General features: G+C 39.9%; 1 protein-coding gene across 13 annotated transcripts in view; it reads left to right on the forward strand.

Annotated features, from left to right (window-relative positions):
- The window catches only part of susd1 (sushi domain containing 1), a 185,706-nt gene that overhangs the window by 33,985 nt on the left and 132,221 nt on the right, over window positions 1–19,500 (forward strand). For all 13 annotated transcript variants that reach the window (XM_063048967.1, XM_063048972.1, XM_063048962.1 and 10 more), the window contains 3 exons: window positions 5,262–5,441; window positions 7,013–7,192; window positions 19,125–19,304. In XM_063048967.1, coding sequence (XP_062905037.1) covers window positions 5,262–5,441; window positions 7,013–7,192; window positions 19,125–19,304 — 540 coding nt within the window. The remainder of the gene's footprint in view (window positions 1–5,261; window positions 5,442–7,012; window positions 7,193–19,124; window positions 19,305–19,500) is intronic.

The raw sequence follows: 19,500 nt of genomic DNA on the forward strand, positions 1-19,500 counted from the left end.
GAATTTAGTTGAACAAATTAATAAGAACAAAACTGAAGCCATCTAATTTGCGGGTATTGGCCTTTATGTCTCTAATGGCCACGAGGGTGATCTTGATCAAGTGGAAGGAGGTTGCTGCGCCCACTCATGTTCAATGGCTATTTGATGTTATGTTGTGCCTTGATCTAGAGAAGATTCGTTGTTCAATTTCTGATTCTAAACATGATTTTCTAATGATATGGGGACCCTTTCTGAGTTATTTTCATAAACTCTGAACTGTTATTAAAGTATGGATCTGAGCCATTATTATTATAATATTATATGGTAAGGTATTTCTTTTTTTCCTTTTTTTTTACCAACCAGCTCATTTTGGTAGTGGGGGTAGTTTTTTAAAAAATAAAATGCAATTATCTTATCTTATTTCATTTTATAATTCAGTTTTTTTTCTACATGATTGATTTGGAATATGGGATACTGTGATCATATTACTGTGATTTAAATTTAATGCAATTCACATTACTTATTTGTATCCTTATGAAGTTTGTATTTGTATTTATGCAATTTATATAATATTAATAAAAATATTGAAAGAGAAAAATACAAACTACTGTTTCACTGAGTAAAAATTTATGTATTTAAATATAATACTAATCAATTTATACACTGCAAATATTACTAGCGTACAATAAGACTGTGAATTGGTTCCTAATCATTATTAGTATTAGTTTGTAATTGTTATTGGTGGAGGAATTCATCCAGTGTATGCTGTGTTTTCTTTTCATTGACTATAAATGAATAAAATTAGTGCAGATAATGGATTGCCTTCCTACAATGCCTTCAATGATCGTCCTCAAAATCTTCATTTTCATTGTAACACTCAAGATGATTGTCAATACCTTCAAATTCTTCATAGTTCCTAACTTGATGTAGTAATGAAATAATTACATTTTTTACTTCTGGCCAAATCTGGCATCTCTAAGCCTGAATGCTTGAAACTATGGTGAGTAAAACTGCTTATTTCTCACCAATTATCAGTGACAAAAGTTACTGCCCTTTGAATACAAGCACACTCAAGTGATGCTATTTAGAAACTGTTCACTCCAAGCATGGTGTAGTGACTAACAACCACACAAGTTCACGCAACCGATGCTAGTTCGAAACTGGTAACAGAATTCTGCCCCCATTGAGCAGCATAGCAGCCCAAACAAATGAAGGGAAGCTCATCTATTTTTTCAATTAGCTTTCGTTCTGTAAGAGTTGTCCCGAGAGAGCAGCTGCCTGATTAACTGACGGTCCAATTAACCTCAATCCACGTCAAGCACATCCGCCCCATCCACCTAAAGCAGAACTTCCCGGTGGTCCATGGCTTCCTCTGTTCCACAAAGTGGCCACCCTCAGGGTGGAGGAGCAACACCTTATATTCCGCCTGGGTAGCTCCAACCTGATGGAATGAATAACAATACCTCTGTCCGTTAAGTAAAATTTCCCCTCTGGCCCCTTACCTCTTCTAACCTGCCTATCACATCCCCCTAGGTCCCCTCCTCCTTCCTTCCTTCTTTGCTCCACTTCTTCTCCTATCAGATTCTTTCCTCTCCAGCCTTTTACCTTTCCTACACACTGGCTTCACATGTCACCTTCCAGCTAGCCTCCTTCCCCTCCCCCCACCTTCTTATTCTGTATCTTCCCCCTTCCTGTCCAGTCCTGATGAAGGGTCTCAGCTCGAAATGTTGACTGTTTATTCCTTTCCATAGATGCTGCCTGACCTGCTGAGTTCCTCCAGCATTTTTGTGCGCCACTACATGGTATATTTTAAAAAATAAAATAAATAGTACAAAAATAAAGCAAAAAAAAGAGAAAAATATTGAGCAATGCACACAAAATGCTGGAAGAACTCAGCAGGCCAGGCAGCATCTGTGGAGAAGAATAAACAGTCAACGTTTCAGACTAAGTCCTTTTATAAGAACTGGAGAAAAAAAGATGAGAAGTCAGAGTAAGATGCGGGGGAGGGGAGGAAGAAGTACAAGGTTGTAGGTGATAGGTGAAACCAGGAGGGGAGGAGGGGTGAAGTAAAGAGCTGGGAAGTTGGCAAGTGAAAGAGATAACGGGCTGGAGAAGGGGGAATCTAATAGGAGAGAGAAGGCGACCATGGAAGAAAGCGAAGGGGAGGAGCATCAAAGGGAGGTGATTGGCGGGTAAAAAGACAAGGTGAGAGAGGGAAATGGGAATGGGAATGGTGAAGGGGGGTCAACTACCAGAAGTTCAAGAAACTCCCCCCCCCACCTTCACCATTCCCATTACTGTTTCCCTCTCTCACATCATCTCCTTACCCACCATCATCTCCCACAGGTGCTCTGGTGGAGCGCCTAACTCTGACGCCCCTCCCTGGGTGGCTGCAAACAGGCGACACTGCAGCTTGAGGCCTAGTCCTGACTATGGCCATTCACCACCGCTGGACACCAATAAACCATTGAATTGGACTTGCAACTCTCCACGCCACCGATGTCTAATGGGATCTTACGATCACAAGAAAAGTGACTAAGGCAATCACTTGCTGTTAGACTAAAGCTGTTAGACTGCAGGCTTTGTTCACACATCGACACCTCTCTGTCACAGGCAACATCACAGTCGGCACAAAGTCCAGCTCCTTCACTTTCTCCACCAAAAAACAACTTGCTAATGGGGTAGACATGCAATAATTTAAGTCCTTAATGTCCATCAGGGTCTTGTGATCGTAATAAGTCTGCTTTAAAAGACAATAACACCTTTGGATGACTCCATAGGAGCCACTGCATTTTCTTACCGGAAGAAGGATCCAGTTGCAGAGGGAGGTACAGAGGCCCAGGTTTTGGAGCTTGTTTATTATTACTGAGAGTATGATGGTGTTGAACGCTGAGCAGTAATCAATAAACAGCAGCCTGACGTAGCTATTGCTGTCGTCTAGGTGATCCAGGCTGAGTGTGGAGCCAATGAGACTGCATCCACTGTAGGCCCAAACTGCAGCGGGTCCAAGAACTAGATCATTGAATTAAATCCATATCTTGACAGATAACAAATATCATCACCACTTCGGTGATGATATCTGTTATCTGTCAAGTAGGAGACCGTGCACAATTCTGATTCGATGGAGACAGACGTGAGAGTATGGAGGAACATCTGGAAAACTTTTGAAATGCCCGCTTCGCTGCCGCTGCTACTGTGTGGTAACCGGAATCTCCGGAGCAGAAGCCCCCAAAATCCTCGGCTTTGCGTGTTTCAGCGGCTGGGGAGAGGTTGAAGACGCTTGGCAGAGGATGGTGCTCAGGAGGCTGTATTAGAGAGGCTGCTTGGAAGCTCGAAGCTTTTGGACGGATGGACTCAGTGTCGGCTGTGGTCGGCTGCTTCCAAGGTATCGGCAAGTTGATGGCGCCTGGAGGTTTATGACAGGGAGTTTCTCCCTTTTGCCGCCTGCTATTGGGCGCTCGGGAGTTGATCGACTCGGGACTTAGAGACTTTTTTTTTTACCGTGCCCATGGTCTGTTCTTCATCAAATTATGGTATTGCTTTGCACTGCTGTAACTATATGTTATAATTATGTGGTTCTGTCAGTGTTAGTCTTTGGTCTGTCTTGTTTTCTGTGATATCACTCCGGAGAAACATTGTATCATTTCTTAATGCATGTATGCATTTCTAAATGAGGACTGAGTGTTCTCATAATCTAATCTAAAAAAAATCTTCTCTTAATTTTGCTTATGCTTCCGTTTTAGCTTCTAATTATCTTGGACTTATGTTAAAAGCATTATCCCATGTTGCTTGACAGTTGATAGGAATTGTTCTCTTTTCCTGAGCACTCTAGAAAGGACATCAATCCATGTATTGATTGATCCCGATTTCTGCTTATACATTGCCCTCCACTGCAGGTGCCCTGCTAACCAACTCCCCAATCACCTTTTACAGAACTTTCTTTTTTTTTCATTAATTTTTTTTATATAAGTTTCTACAATGCAACAACAAAAAAAAAGACAGTAAAAAAAGAGGTTTATACAGTGCAAAACAAACATATCAAATGTACAGTTCATAGCAGTTAAGGAAAAGCACCCATAGTAGAATCGTATAAAGTTAGCTACCACCCCACCCTCCCACTACCCAACTTCAAGCCAACCTTACGATATATAGAAAAGTTAAGCAGAACTTTTATCACCACAGAGCTGTATTTATAAAAAGAAGGTATATTGCCTACTAGTCCTGACGAAGGGTCTCGGCCTGAAACATCGACTGCACCTCTTCCTTCAGATGCTGCCTGGCCTGCTGTGTTCACCAGCAACTTTGATGTGTGTTACTTGAATTTCCAGCATCTGCAGAATTCCTGTTGTTTGTTATATTGCCTACTACCTGAGCTATAATATGTTTACACATTTAAAAAAAAAGTAAGTCTTAACGAAAGAGGTTGGAAGTAAGGGATTTAAATGCAAAAGAAAAAAAGGAGGGATAAACCCTTAATCTAAACGGGAATTATGAAAATATTCAAGAAAAGGTCCCCACACCTTTTGGAACTTTCTGTCCGAATTAAGAAGTGAATAATAAATCTTTTCAAAGTCTAAGCAGGACATAATGTCTTTGAGCCATTGAGCATGAGTGGGTGGGTCAACATCTCTCCACTTAAGAAGGACTGCATGTCTGGTGAACTTTCTATTTTCCAGCTTGCATCTCTTCATTGGTTATGAACCAGTCCTGCTGAAGGGTCTCAGCCGGAAATGTCAACTGTACTCAGCCTGGCCTGCTGAGTTCCTCCAGCATTTTGTGTGTGTGTTGCTTAGGTTATACGTAGTAGAGATGATTAAAGGTAATTTACAAGACCAAGGTGAGATGATGTGAGGCCCAAGCTGTTGTGATCTATAGTGCCATGCAGTAAAGGAAGGTGGAAGCACGTCCCAAGGGAGCTGACAAAACAAACCAGATAAGTACTTGAAAGAGAAAAGCTGTGGGAAGATTGCAGTGGAATGGATTGAGTTGATAGTTTTTAAAGAGCTGGCACAGAACAAAGTGAAAAAAGCTGCAGATGCTGGAAATCTAAAATCCGAATGTATAGCTGAGTCATAGAATCGAAGTAAGTTTATGAGAATTCAGGCAGAATACAAAATATAGGATTAACGTAGGATTGGTGTAAATGTGAGGTTGATGGTCTGTGCAGACTGAATGGATTAATAGGTCTGTTTCCATGATCTATCTCTCTGTGACTATGATATCACACATCTTCTATTAATTATGTGCAAATAACAGAACAAAATAACTTTGTGTCTCCCCAGCTATCAACTGTGGAACATCTCCAATTTTACAGAACACATTGAGGTATCCCCCAGTTAACACAACCTATGGAAATACAGTAACCTATCAGTGTGCTCATGGCTATGAGTATGTGACAGGAAACACCAGCTTAATATGCTCCATCCTGGGCCATTGGGAAGGACAGTACTTGGAGTGCGAAGGTCAGTACTACAAATTACTTCAGTGCTACAGCTTTGTGTAAGTCATGTTGCAGGGTTGCCTCTGTATTCACGGCGGTACCTAGAAAGGAGATAGGTACATTATACCTCTACATTGGCAAGGCTCCTGCTGCGGTCTCCTCTACATTGGCCAGTAATCCTTCCACTCCACCTGTGAAACTGCTGGAGTCATCAGTATTGCATCTGGTGCTCCAAATGCGGCCGCCTCTGTGTAATGTGAGACCCATCACAAATCGGGGGAAACGCTTTGTTGAGCACCTCCGCACCATCCGCCAAAAACGGGAATTCCTGGAGGCCAAACGTTTTAATTCCCATTCCCACCTCCAACCAGCTGGAGTGAATATTGATTTCTCCTTTCGGTAAACAAATGTCCTCCCCCCACCCCACTTCTATTCCCCTCCCTGACCTTCTTCCTCTTCTCACCCGCCTATCACTGCCCCCTGGGCCTGCTCTTCCATCCCTTACTCCTATGGTCCACTCCCCCTCTCCTGTCAGATTTCTCCTTCTCCAGCCCTTGACCTTTTCCATCCAGCTGGCTTCACCTAGCACCTTCCAGCCAGCCTCCTTCCCCTCTATCACCTTTTCATTCTGGCATCTTCCCCCTTCATTCTCAGTCCCGAAGAAGGGTCTCAGCCCGCAATGTCAACTATCTATTAATTTCCATAGTCAAGTAGACCTGCTGAGTTCCTCCAGCATTTTGTGCATGTGTTGCTTTGGACTTCCAGCATCCTGACACCTGACACGAGTGCGTGTGACCTGCTCACCTACACTCCAACGTCACTTCTGGTTCTGGGTGAACTGCCCACGTCAAAGTTCTTTATTTTGTACACACAAAATAACACATTTACTACTTCGATTATTATGCATGGCAGGATCTGTTTGGATTGCATGCAAAATGAAACCTTTTTAACTGTATCTCAGTACAGGTGACAATAATAAACCAGAAACAATACCAATAGAAAACACAATAGTTAATTTGAGCCCAGCAATCAGTGGTGTAATGGTCCCCAGATAACCTGTTTGGAGATGTTCTTGTGCCTATCATCCAGTACATTGGGAGATATCCTCTGCTCTTCCTTGAAGGAGGGTCATGGGATCTCCTTGTCCCATGGAGGATGCAGACAAGCCCTTGGTTTAACATCTCTTACAACCAAACCTCCAACAATGCAGTCTTCTTTCAGGACTGAGGCAGAGTGTCCGTCATGATTTTATGTTCAAGTGCAACTTGAACCTGCGTTGCATCGGACTGAGAGGTCAGGGGGCTACCCCCTGTGTCATCACCAAAGCAGATCACATGATGTGAGCGGTATAAATGTCATCCTTGTCCCTGAGAACTTATAAAACATTTCCAGTGTTTTGGCAGCACGTATCAGGAGAATGTTCACCGAAGTGGTGAAATGAGTATTAAAACTGTACCAAAATAAATTGGTGGGCAAACAACTGTATGAGAAACTTTACTGGAAAGCAAACTTCTCCCCTCAGATTCTACCAATAATTTGTTGATGTAATGAAGTTAAGTGGTCTTTACTAACTCCTTTTTTGTGTCTCTTCAGTCATTGACTGTGGGTCACCACCAGTTTTGGAGAACACGGTGCAACTTCCATTAGAGAACACAACTTACAACAGCACCGTGACATACAAGTGTCTGACTGGCTATGTGTATGCAGGAGGAAACACTACGTTAGTCTGCTCTGCCCAGGGTCAGTGGGAAGGACTAAAGCTGGAGTGCAAAGGTTGGTGCTCCCAGAACAAATGGTCTAAATGTAACTAACATCTCTATTGAACTACTTACTTCCCCTGTTCCAGGTGAGGTACCAGATTTGTAATGTAATTTCACTTGCTTGAATGTTATCTAGATTTGTGTGAGCAAAATCACATTCAAGGTCCTCATGTCATGTGGATATCAATGTAATAATATATCCACACTACCTCTCTACAGTTGAGACATCCAATCCTCTATTCAGCTGGCAAAATATGAATCCAGCAGATGGTAATCTACCTCAGGTATACTGCAGAGTGCATTCTTGTGGAGTTATAACTATTGGCTGGCAGAGTTTAACTGAGGCAATATTTTAATCAGTTAAAGGCCATCATCTCAAGTCCCCAAATCATATCTCAATACCTGAATTTTCAGTTTGGCTGCACATCAAAGGACCTCGATATGGATTGGTTTTTGTAATACAATTATGCTTATGTTTATATGCCATTGACAATTATTAACTTACTTTGTAACAATAGTAACACTTCAAACAGCGCTGATTGTCTATGTAGTGACTGGAGATTGTGAAGACTACTTTATAAATCCAAATTTCCTTATTTGCTTAGTATACAGTATCTAACTGAGTGTTAATCCCTCTACACATTTATCCAATGATCTGTGCATTCAAAATAAAAGCAGAAAAGGTATTAAAAAAAGACAGAAAATGGTCAGACAGCACCATTGGAAGAGAGGATGAGAGAGAAAATGAAGGAGAGAGAGAGAAATCAGCTTCAGTGGCTCTGACAAAAGGTCATCAACATGAATCGTTAGTTCTATTTCTCCTCCCACAGATGCTGTTTGACTTGCTGAGTATTTCCAGTGTTTTCTATTTATATTACAGTGTCTGCATCTGACAACCTCTGCACCTACGGTATCTGCCCATTTATCAGCATCTGTCTGAGCGAGTGTGTATATCTGACCTTGTGGCTGCCTCTATTCATCTCTCTGACTGTGTCTATCTGACAGTGTTAGTGTATTTTATCTGACCGAGTGCATTTCCTCCAACTAATTGGATGCATCAAATCAGACACCATGTCTATCTGAATACGTGCCTGATTCTATCTCAATAGATAAAGCATGAGAAATAACTCCACTATGTTCCACCTTCCTGTCGTATCAGATTCCATCATCTGTAACCCTTTGTGCCTTCACCTATCATCTCTGCAGCTATTTCCACTCCTCCATCTGCCTATCACTCCTCCCTCTCACCTGGATCCACCTATTTCTTACCAGCTCTTGTCACAACCCCTTCTCAACCTCTTTATACTAACCATCCCCAACTGTCTTTTAGTCCGGATGAAGGATCTTGACCTGAAACTTCATCTGCCTATCTTCCTCCACAGATGCTGCCTGACTCACTGAGTTTCTCCTGCAGATGCTACTTGTCTATTGACACTGAAATGTGTTTGTAGTTGTGATGAAGAATTGAACCTGGGTCACTGGCACTGTAAAGTGTTGTGCTAACACTACGATATCATATACTGTCATTTATGATTAAAAGTATCACAGTCAGTACAAGCATATCTCATCTTGGATGTGTTGACTTTGTGGAAGTTTGTGAAACGTAGCCGTGAGTTATGCATAATAGGCTCCTTGTGATGTATCAGTATTTATTTTTACACCAGACTGGACTGAATAATTCATATACCTCATTCGTGTGCTCTTCAAATGCCAGCAATTGTCTTTCTGCTGTCACCCATTTGGCAATGTTCCCCTCTCTATCATACCTTCATAGCTTTCTTTATTTAGGTACAGGACGCTAGTCTTGGAATGAACACTCTCACTCTCCAACTTCATATTATGGTTACTCTTGGCCAAAGGCAGCAAGGTTGTACCACAAAATTACTCAGCTTTCATTACATAATACCTGGTGTAGGATAGCCTGTTTCAAGTTGGTCTAAAAGGCAGCGTGAACTCACTCCTCCACTACAGTACTATTGCTAATTTGGATGGCCCAAGTGAGGAATTAAGTCACCCAAAATTATTAAAGTTCACACATCTTTGGTTTTCTTTTTAATGATATCCATGGCACCCGTGACCGAGATGGCACAAAAGTTTTGTTGGCATGTGGCATGCAGTGGCACCCCGCAATTCTTTAACCCCCACCCATAATGATTATCTTTACTGCAGCAAATGAAGCAGCGAATGATTCTTTACCACTCGAGAGCAGAGAGATGTTTTCAGAATAAATATCCCAAACTGACCTGGCGCCAGCTAGACAGGTGCATGAGCACTTGGCATTGGATGATACATTTTGAAACCCTCATGGACCTAGTAGACACACCAGTATTTGGATACAGAACAGCTGGGTCAGTTGGCATTGGCTTCGCTCTGTTTATATTTTTTCTTCTCTTGTTTTGTGAGTGAACACTAGATATTCAGTGATAATAACAGTAAATATTCCATGTAATTTAATGACTTCATGAAGCCTTTGTGCAATAGATGTATTTTACTTATATCAGCAAAGTTACCTTATTTAAGTTTATTGGTGAGATAATTTAAAATTGTGTTTACCCTTTACAGCTTGTTTAGAGTACTATTTCTGAAGCACAATGACAATATTATTTAGAATTATGTCACTTTTCAATAGTCTTTTCAAAAGATTAATACTAATAATTTTTGAAAGTGTTTTCTAAAATGCTTCAATCTGCTTCTATAATACTTTTATTAATAGTAAAGCAATGAATGCATATAAATAAACAGCAGGACTTATCCATTTTCCTTAAGAAGTCCATAATTATTGTTACTGATGCACTGATCAATGATAGTTTCTACACAGAAGAGGTACCATGGTTGTAAGAGAATTTTTCAGAAGAACATTGCCTATTTGAGCACAGGTTCTCATAAAGGTTTGCCGCCCCGCTCTACATTATCTTGAATGCTTGGTTGAGTGGGAGGGGTGGGGGCGCGGGTTATATACAACCTGCACTAACCTTTGCTACCCCTTTATTCTTCTTAGATCCACCAATGTAGCTTTCTGAGCTTATTTCGCTCCTTGCCATTGCCTTGGTTTCCTATTTTACAAGCAAAATCCCTCTTTCCTAAATAGTGAATAACCTGGGATTGGCATCCTTGCTCACCCTATCACATTGTTTCTGCAATCATATTTACATTATTTTCACAATAAATTCATCCATTTTATTATGAACTGCTCTGTGCGTCACACTAACCTTGAGCTTATCTTTTTAACATTCTTAGTTTTTTGAGAATTGTTTTTCACCATGGCCCTGTTTGTTCTTTGCCCTTGGTTTCTATGCCTACCGCATTTCATTTTTTTTTCCCTAACTTGTGTTTTCCCTTGCTTCCTCTTCACTCAGTTTCCTGTCTCACTGCCATTTAGGTTTAAAATGTCCCCAACAGCAACAGCAAAAGTCCTCCGAGGTGTAACCCGACCAACTTGTACCTTCCCTAGGAGTGATCACAATGCCCTGGAATCTAAACCTCTCTCTCATGACCTTCCCTTCAATCACTCTTCTAATCCACCTCTTGTTCCTAAATTCACGACAGGGTGGCACGTTCTGTAATTTCTGCATTTGGGGTCACTTTTAGTCTAACTGCTCACTCCTCAAATTCACATAGCAGGGCCTCATCTCATTTTCTGCAGGAGTTGTTGGCTCTGATATGCACAGCAGCTGATGTCTGCCCAACATCCCTCTCCATATTGGATGGCACAATGATGCAGTTAGTAGGACATGATGCCTTAAAGCAGCATCCTGAACTCAACTCTGACCTGTCAATGTGGAGCTATGTTCCCCCCCCCCCCCCGACTGGCTGTGTGCCCCCTAAACACTCCAGTTTTCTCCAACAGCGCAAGACATGTGGGCGTTAGGTGAAATGGCCACTGCAAATGGCCCCTAGTGCAGAAGTGAGTGATGGAATTTGGGGCGAGTTGACATGTGTAACTTCAGTTAACTTGTGTTTGTAATATACTGTGCTGCTGCTTCAAAAAAGCTCATTTCTGTGGCATCTATATGTGTATTTATGCTTGTCTATTTCTGCCTAGGACAACAATAAGCTAGAACTTGGAATTTGGGGAGGAAAGTGGGATTAGTTTACATGGATGCTTGTTAGTCAGTGCAATCTCAATGGGCTGAAGAGGTTTGCTCTCTCCATTATGGCTCCATGACTTTGCATGTCCTGAATCTATTCAGAGACATTTTGATCCTAAAACTGGTGGAGAAAGGTACCAGCCTGGAGTTTCATGTGCAGCCTCTGAAACACCTGTCTCTCTTTATAACTGAGGCACTTAGCACCATCGATCTTCCAGCCTTTACCCCTCCGCCCTTCTGTGCAGCTAAGTCACCATGGTGCTCATCAGTTGCTCCTTTCCCCAGGGAGGTCACTTCCACCTCCACCCCCCACGGTGTCCAAAGCAATTCACCTGTTTGAGAGGGGTGTGGTGGCAGAGGACCACCTGCCCCCACCACTCTGCCAGACGGTCAGCCGTCCTTTTTCTGCCTGTTGCTTGTGGCGTGACCACCTGCCTCAGTGTCCCGTACACCAGGTCCATTGTGGTTGCTCCGTGGTAATTGTATCCCCGCACAGTGCGACCGGTCAGTGGATGCAGTAGGAAACTGTTCCTTCATGCAAAGTCACAGGGATGTAGAATTGTCCTTGATTTCCCACAACGAGCAGAAGCAGCAGGCACTGTAAATTATTCTTAGATTAAACTCCTTAGTTACCCCCTTTAATTTAGAGTAATAATTTCATTCCAAACACTTCCTCCTACAATCTCGGTTCCTTATCCCTACTTTTATATTGAGAATGAAACTCATTAAAGAAAAGGTATACTATAAATAGCTGCCTGTTTGTACTTTCCAACCGTACTCTCTCGGTGTAACATACAGTTAGAGAGAGAAGTGCTACAGAAGCAAATCCCTCAGCTCACTGAGTCTGCATTGACCATTAACCAATGAACTTCACTCACCCCACCGCTGAACTGTTCCCACAACCTTTGGGTCACCTTCAAGGACTCTTCATCCCAGGTTCTTGATATTTATTGCTGATTGATTGATTTTCTTCCTTCCCTCCCTCCCTCCGTCACATTGGTTGTTTGTCCGTCCTGTTGTGTGAGGGTCTTCCATCGATTCTATTGCGATTCTTGTATATTTACTGTGAATGCCCACAGAGATGACTCTCAGGGTTCTATATGTACTTTGATCATAAATTTACTTTGAACTTAGAACTTTGACAGCACCTGGAGTTAGGACTGAACCTGGGTTCTGGTTCTGTGAGGCAGTGACTACCAGATGCGCCACTGTGCCTCCCAATATTACTTTTCTAATGGTGGATTTCTCTTGCTGTCCCTTTGAGAGTGTGTGATGGTATACCTCTTTTTAAACTTTTCGCTACCAGTGCCTATCCCTCTGAAATTCAGGTAGGACTCCAGGAGAACTCTTCTAATTAACTTAGATATAAACCCATGTATTTTTTTAACAGATTGCTGAGCCTCTGGCAATGATCTTTGCATCATTAACGGGGACAGGAGAGGTCCCGGAGGAATGGAGGGTTGTGGATGTTGTTCCGCTATTCAAGAAAGGGAGTAGAGATAGCCCAGGAAATTATAAAACAGTGAATCTTACTTCAGTGTTTGGTAAGTTGATGGAGAAGATCTGGAGAGGAAGGATTTATGAACATTTGGAGAGGCATAATATGATTAGGAATAGTCAGCATGGCTTTGTCAAAGGCAGGTCGTGCCTTACGAGCCTGATTGAATTTTTTGAGGATGTCACTAAACACATTGATGAAGGTAGAGCAGTAGATGTAGTGTATATGAATTTCAGCAAGGCATTTGACAAGGTACCCCATGCAAGCTTATTGAGAAAGTAAGGAGGCATGGGATCCAAGGGGACATTGCTTTGTGGATCCAGAACTGGCTTGCCCAGAGAAGGCAAAGAGTGGTTGAAGACGGGTCATATTCTGCATGGAGGTTGGTGACCAGTGGTGTGCCTCAGGGATCTGTTCTGGGACGCCTACTCTTCATGATTTTTATAAATGATCTGGATGAGGAAGTGGAGGGATGGGTTAGTAAATTTGCTGATGACCTAAAGGTTGAAGGTGTTGTGGATAGTGTGGAGGGCAGTCAGAGGTTACATCGGGACATTGATAGGATGCAAAACTGGACTGAGAAGTGGCAGATGGAGTTCAACCCAGAGATGTGGGGTAGTTCATTTTGGTAGGTCAAATATAATGGCATAATATGGTATTAATGGTAAGACTCTTGGCAGTGTGGAGGATCAGAGGGATCTTGGAGTCCGAAACCATAGGACACTCAAAGCTGCTATGCAGGTTGACTCTGTGGTTAAGAAAGCATACGGTGCATTGGCCTTCATCAATTGTGGGACTGAGCTTAGGAGCCGAGAGGTAATGTTGCAGCTATATAGGACCCTGGTCAGACCCCACTTGGAGTGTTGTTCTCAGTTCTGGTCACCTCACTACAGGAAGAATGTGGAAACCATAGAAATGGTGCAGAGAATATTTACAAGGATGTTGCCTGGATTGGGGAGCATGCCTTATGAGAATAGGTTGAGTGAACTCGGCCTTTTTTCCTTGGAGCAACGAAGGATGAGAGGTGACCTGGTAGAGGTATATAAGATGATGAGAGGCATTGATCATGTGGATAGGCAGAGGCTTTTTCCCAGGGCTGAAATGGCTAACATGAGAGGGCACAGTTTTAAGGTGTTTGGAAGTAGGTACAGAGGAGATTTCAGAGGTGAGATTTCAGGGGTAAGATGTCAGGGTAAGATTTTTATGCAGAGAGTGGTGAGTGTGTGGAATGGGTTACTGGTGACGGTGGTGGAAGTGGATACGATAGAGTCTTTTTAGATACCCCTGGACAGGCACATGGAGCTCAGAAAAATAGAGGGCTATGGGTAACCCTCAGGTAAGGACATGTTCGGCACAGCTTTGCGGGCCAAAGGGCCTGTATTGTGCTGTAGGTTTTCTATGTTTCTATGTTTCTAACTGTATGCTGTTGAACTGGAAAGAAGAATGGAAAATAGCATTCTCACAACAGTTTTTACATTTTTGTGTGTTTTGTTGTTGTTATCTTGTTTTGTTACAGTATGTTGTTTTTTTTTGGTGCTGCTTGTGTTGTCCTGCAGAACATTGTGGGAACGTCAGGCTGGTGCTGGAATATGTGGTGACACTTGCGGGCTGCCCCCAGCACACCCTTGGGTGCATTGGTTGTTAATGCAAATGATGCATTTCACTGTATGTTTCTTTTCAATATTTTTAAAATTTCTACATAAAGAATACAGAGTACAAAAAATATATAAGTCAAAGAAAGATAAAGTAATACCAATACATATTTGAATCAAGCAACCTGATTATTCTATATTCATGTAAGTTAAATTAAATGATAATATTGAAATATGATAATTTTATTATTATACAGAAAAAAATCTAAACCCACTACCAAGATCGAAGCTGCTTAGTAAAGAAAGAAAGAAGGAAAAAAATCCTTATAATAGTGAAATATGTTATTAGCCAACATCTGTACTTTGACAACAAATCAAAGATTTTGAAAATAGTTCAAAAATGGTCCCCAGAATGTGTGAAAGTCTTGGCTAGATTCAGAAATTGAACAACGAATCTTTTCTAAATTTAAACATGAAATAACATCACGTAACCATTGAGCATTAGTAGGCAGAAGGACATCCTTCCATTTAAACAAGAGTGTCCTCCTAGCTATAAGAGAAATAAAAGCCAAAATGTGCAAATCAGATATCTCCAGAATAGTATCTTTTTTCTCCAACAATACTGAATAAAGCAAAGGGTTAGGCTTAAAATTTACTTTGAAAAGTACAGAGAAAGTTTGAAATACTTCCAGTATTTCCCGAGACTCAGACATGTCCAAAACATATGAATTAGTGAAGCTTCCCCATTATTACATCTATCACAAAAGGGATATAACCGAATAAAAATGAGATAGCTTATCCTTGGTCATGTGGGCCCTATGGACCACTTTAAATTGTAAGATGGAGTTGCAGGCACATAACAATGAAGTGTTAACCAATTTAAAAATTTCATTACAAGTTTCCTCAGAAATTGAAGTCTGTAAATCTTGTTCCCAAAGATTTTTAATTTTGTCTAAAGGAGCATTTCTCATTCCCAGAAGCATACTGTAAATATTAGATATTGAACCATTATGAAAAAGTTTCAAATTAAAAATTACATCTAGTAAGTTCTTATCGGGACTTTCAGGAAATGTATATAATTCAGATCACAGAAAGTCTCTAATTTGTAGATATCGAAAAAAGTGGGTTTTTGGTAAGCTATACTTAGTTGACAATTGCTCAAACGAAAAGAGACTTCCTCCAATAAAAATCCTGGAAGCATTTAATACCCAATCTATCGTATTCTTTAAAAACTAAATCAGTCATAGAGGGTTTAAAAAAATAATTAGAAAAAGTGGGATGAGAAAGAGAAAATCTCAATAAACCAAAATATTTTCTAAATTGTACCCAGATCCTCAAAGTATGTTTAACTACCAAATTGTCATTTAGTTTACTTAAAGATAAAGGAAGTGAGGATCCAAGAAGAGAAATGATAGAAAAATTATTAACAGAGTTAGCTTCTAAAGAGACCCATACCAGACAGTCCTCAGGGTTAATATAATATGACCAAAACGTAAGGTTTCATATATTGACTGCCCAGTAATAAAACCTAAAGTTGGGTAAAACTAAACCTCCACTCTTTTTGGCTTTTTGAAGATGAACTTTTATTTAATCGAGAATGTTTATTTTTCCATATATAAGAAGATAGAATAGAATCAAGAGAATCAAAAAAAGATTTAGGAATGAAAACGGGTAAGGTCTGAAAAAGGTATATAAATTTAGGTAAGATATACATTTTAATAGAATTAATTCGGCCAACCGGCAATAACGAAAGGGGCAACCAGTTTGATAGCGCCCTTTTAACATAATTCAGTAGGGTAAGAAAATTTTCTTTAAGTAGGTGTTTATAATTCTTAGTAATTGTTACAGCCAAATAGGTAAATTGATTTCTTACAATTTTAAACGGAAGGTTAGTATTAATTGATACCAAATTATTCAAAGGAAAAAGTTCACTCTTATGTAAATTCAGTTTATATCCTGAAAATTGACTAAAACAGGAGAGCAAAGAAAGCACAGGAGGTAGTGAAGTCTCGACATTAGAAGTAAAAAGCAATAGGTCATCAGCATAGAGCGAAACTTTGTGGTTGTACCTCTTCTTAGGATACCGGTAATATCATTAGATTCTCAAAAAGCAATGGCTAAGGGTTCTAAAGTCAGATGAAAGAGCAAAGGGCTCAGGGGACAACCTTGTCTAGTTCCACATTGAAGTTTAAATGGTTTGGAATTCTGAAAATTAGTAAGAACCCGAGCAGAGGGAGATAGATAAAGTAATTTAATCCTTTGAATAAAATCGGGCCCAAAATTAAATTTTTCTGAGGTTCTAAATAAATAATTCCATTCAACCCAATCAAAAGCCCTCAGTGTCTAAGGATATCACACATTCCGATATCTCCTTAGAAGGAGAATAAATAACATTTAATAAATGATGAATATTACAGTGGGAATATCAATTTTTAATAAATCCAGTCTGATCATCAGAAATGATAGATGGTAAAATATTTTCAATCCTACGAGCCAGAACTTTGGATAGAATTTTAGTATCAACATCATGGAGATAAAACAGGTAAATTATTGGCTAAGCAAATTAAAACTTCTAGTGCTAAACGACAGATTAAAGAAATTTATAAAGCTAACGGTATTAGGATAACTGATCATTTAGAAATAAATGATACTTTTAGAGAATATTATTCCAAACTTTATAGTTCTGATCTTCTTAAAGATAATACTGTAATGGATAACTTTTTAGACCAAATAAATATCCCTATGTTTTCTGTTGATGACCGAAAGCAGTTGGATCAATGTATTTCTCACGAAGAAATAGCCGAGGCTGTACGTTCGTGGCATTCAGGGAAAGCTCCAGGTCCTGACGGATTTTCTGGAGAATTTTATAAGGCTTTTTCTTCTTTGCTCATACCCATTTATGTTCAGTTTTTTTCTGGTTCTTTTAAGTCAGGTAGGTTGCCGCAATCTTTTTACGAAGCTTCTATTTCACTTATCCTTAAAAAAAAATAAGAATCCAACTGAATGTTCTTCATATAGACCAATTTCCTTACTTAATATTGATGCTAAAATTTTAGCTAAAGTTCTAGCCTGTAGGATAGAAAATATCTTACCATCTATCATTTCTGATGATCAGACCAGTTTTATTAAAAATCGATATTCTTATTTTAATATTTGTAGATTACTAAATGTTATTTATTCTCCTTCTAAGGAGATATCGGAGTGTGTGATATCCTTAGATGCTGAGAAGACTTTAGCTGCATTCCAACCTCCACATAACAGCAGACTGAAAGAAAAAAACTTAACCCTCATAACAAAAACACATATAAGTTAACTATTACAGTTTCAAAATGAAAAAAATGAAAAATACCTATACTAAGCCTTATTAATAGAGAAAAACCTCAAGAAAAATAAGTATAATATAAAATAATAAAAAACTTTTCAAAATTCAAAACACATGAACACACAAGGTGTTAACTCATTAGAATCTTACTCTCTAAATAAAGCATTAAAAGATTCAAAAAGAGAGTTAGCTACAAAGACTTACCAAAAGTGAAAGAAGCAATTATTATGTAGAAAGATACTGAACAGTTAATCTTCTGATTTTAAAAATTCTTGAGCCTCTTCACTGGAACGGAACCATTCCTTAGAGCTATCCATCAGTATAATTCGAGCAGGATAACGAAGAGAAGGCTTGAAACCTTTGTTGAAAAGTTCCAACATAACCTTTTTGAACTTAGCACACTCATTCATGATCTTGGGTGAGAAATCCTCAACGATTCTAATCTTCTGGCCATTATAATCAATCATACCTCTTCGACAGGATTCACGAATTATAAATTCCTTTGTTTGAAATTCATGAAAACAGATTATTATTGATCTGGGTCTCACTCCTGAAGCTGGTCTAGGCACAGGTGATCTATGAGGTTGGTCAATCATAGGTAAAGACGTTATAATTTTAGGAAATAATTGTGCTAAAAAAACTTGCAAAAAATTCAATAGGCTTATCACCTTCCATTGACTAGATTTTGTAGGTTATTTCTTCTGCTTCTATTTTCTAAATCGATAATCTTCTGTCTTAATTTTTCATTAGACTTGGACTGTTTTTCACAAAACTTTTGCAGGTCATCAGTTCTCGCACTCAAAATCATCAGAGTTGCTTCATTCTCTTCCATTCGTTTATCATGTTCAATTAAGGTTTTTTGATTGAATCAAATTTTGTATCTATTTTTTAAATTTCAGAGCTGAGTTGCTGGAACTCCTCGGAAGATTCTTTTCTCTGTTTTCGAAGCAATTCCATAATAGATCCCAAAGTTGCGGGCTCTTCTTCTTTTTCAGTACCTTTGGCACCCCTTATAGCCATAGTAAAACAATATCACGTTTACAAGTAAGGTTTCAAAGCAGTTGGAAACAGTAAAGTAAGTAAATTAGCAGCATTTGTAAAAAACTGCTAATCCATCAATGACCGGTAGGAATCCACTGTATGTTTCGATGTAGTTATGATAAATAATTTGAATCTGAACTCAAGTTTTTTATTGTCACGTGAGATGGCAGGTTGGTGCCTTAGGTTAACACCTCATTCAAAAGACTGGATCCCCAACAGTGCAGCACTCCCTCAGTAACGCCAGTCAGGTGATGCTCAAATATTCATTCAGCACATGCAAATAGAAGATTAACAGGGAATGTTATAAAGATAAATGCAGTGGAAGAGATAGAACAGCATTTAATTTTAAATTTAGCTTTGTGAATTGAAATTGCCTTAATTAATTCACTTTGTGTTTTTCTCAGCTGTCAATTGCGGCTCTCCCCCGGTGTTACCGAACACAGTGAGGTACTTACCGGGGAACACGACCTATGGCAGTACGGTGAAGTACCACTGCGTGGATGGCCATGTACGTGTGACAGGAAACAGCTCATTGCTCTGCTCTGCCCAGGGTCAGTGGGAAGGGCCAAAGCTGGAGTGTGAAGGTCAGTCCACCACATTGTTTTAGTAACCGGTCCGGTGAATAACAACCCAGAAATGATTCTTCTCCACTCAATATTTCTTCTGCTGAGTCAAGCTTCTGTGTGAAACCCAGTACACATTTCTCATTTAAAAAAGAAGACTGAAGAAAGGCAATTTTGGAAAGAAAGATGTGGAAGGCACATTGTTTTCACAACTCTA

This window comes from Mobula hypostoma, chromosome 5 (assembly GCF_963921235.1).
Source record: "Mobula hypostoma chromosome 5, sMobHyp1.1, whole genome shotgun sequence".
Taxonomy (NCBI): domain Eukaryota; kingdom Metazoa; phylum Chordata; class Chondrichthyes; order Myliobatiformes; family Myliobatidae; genus Mobula; species Mobula hypostoma.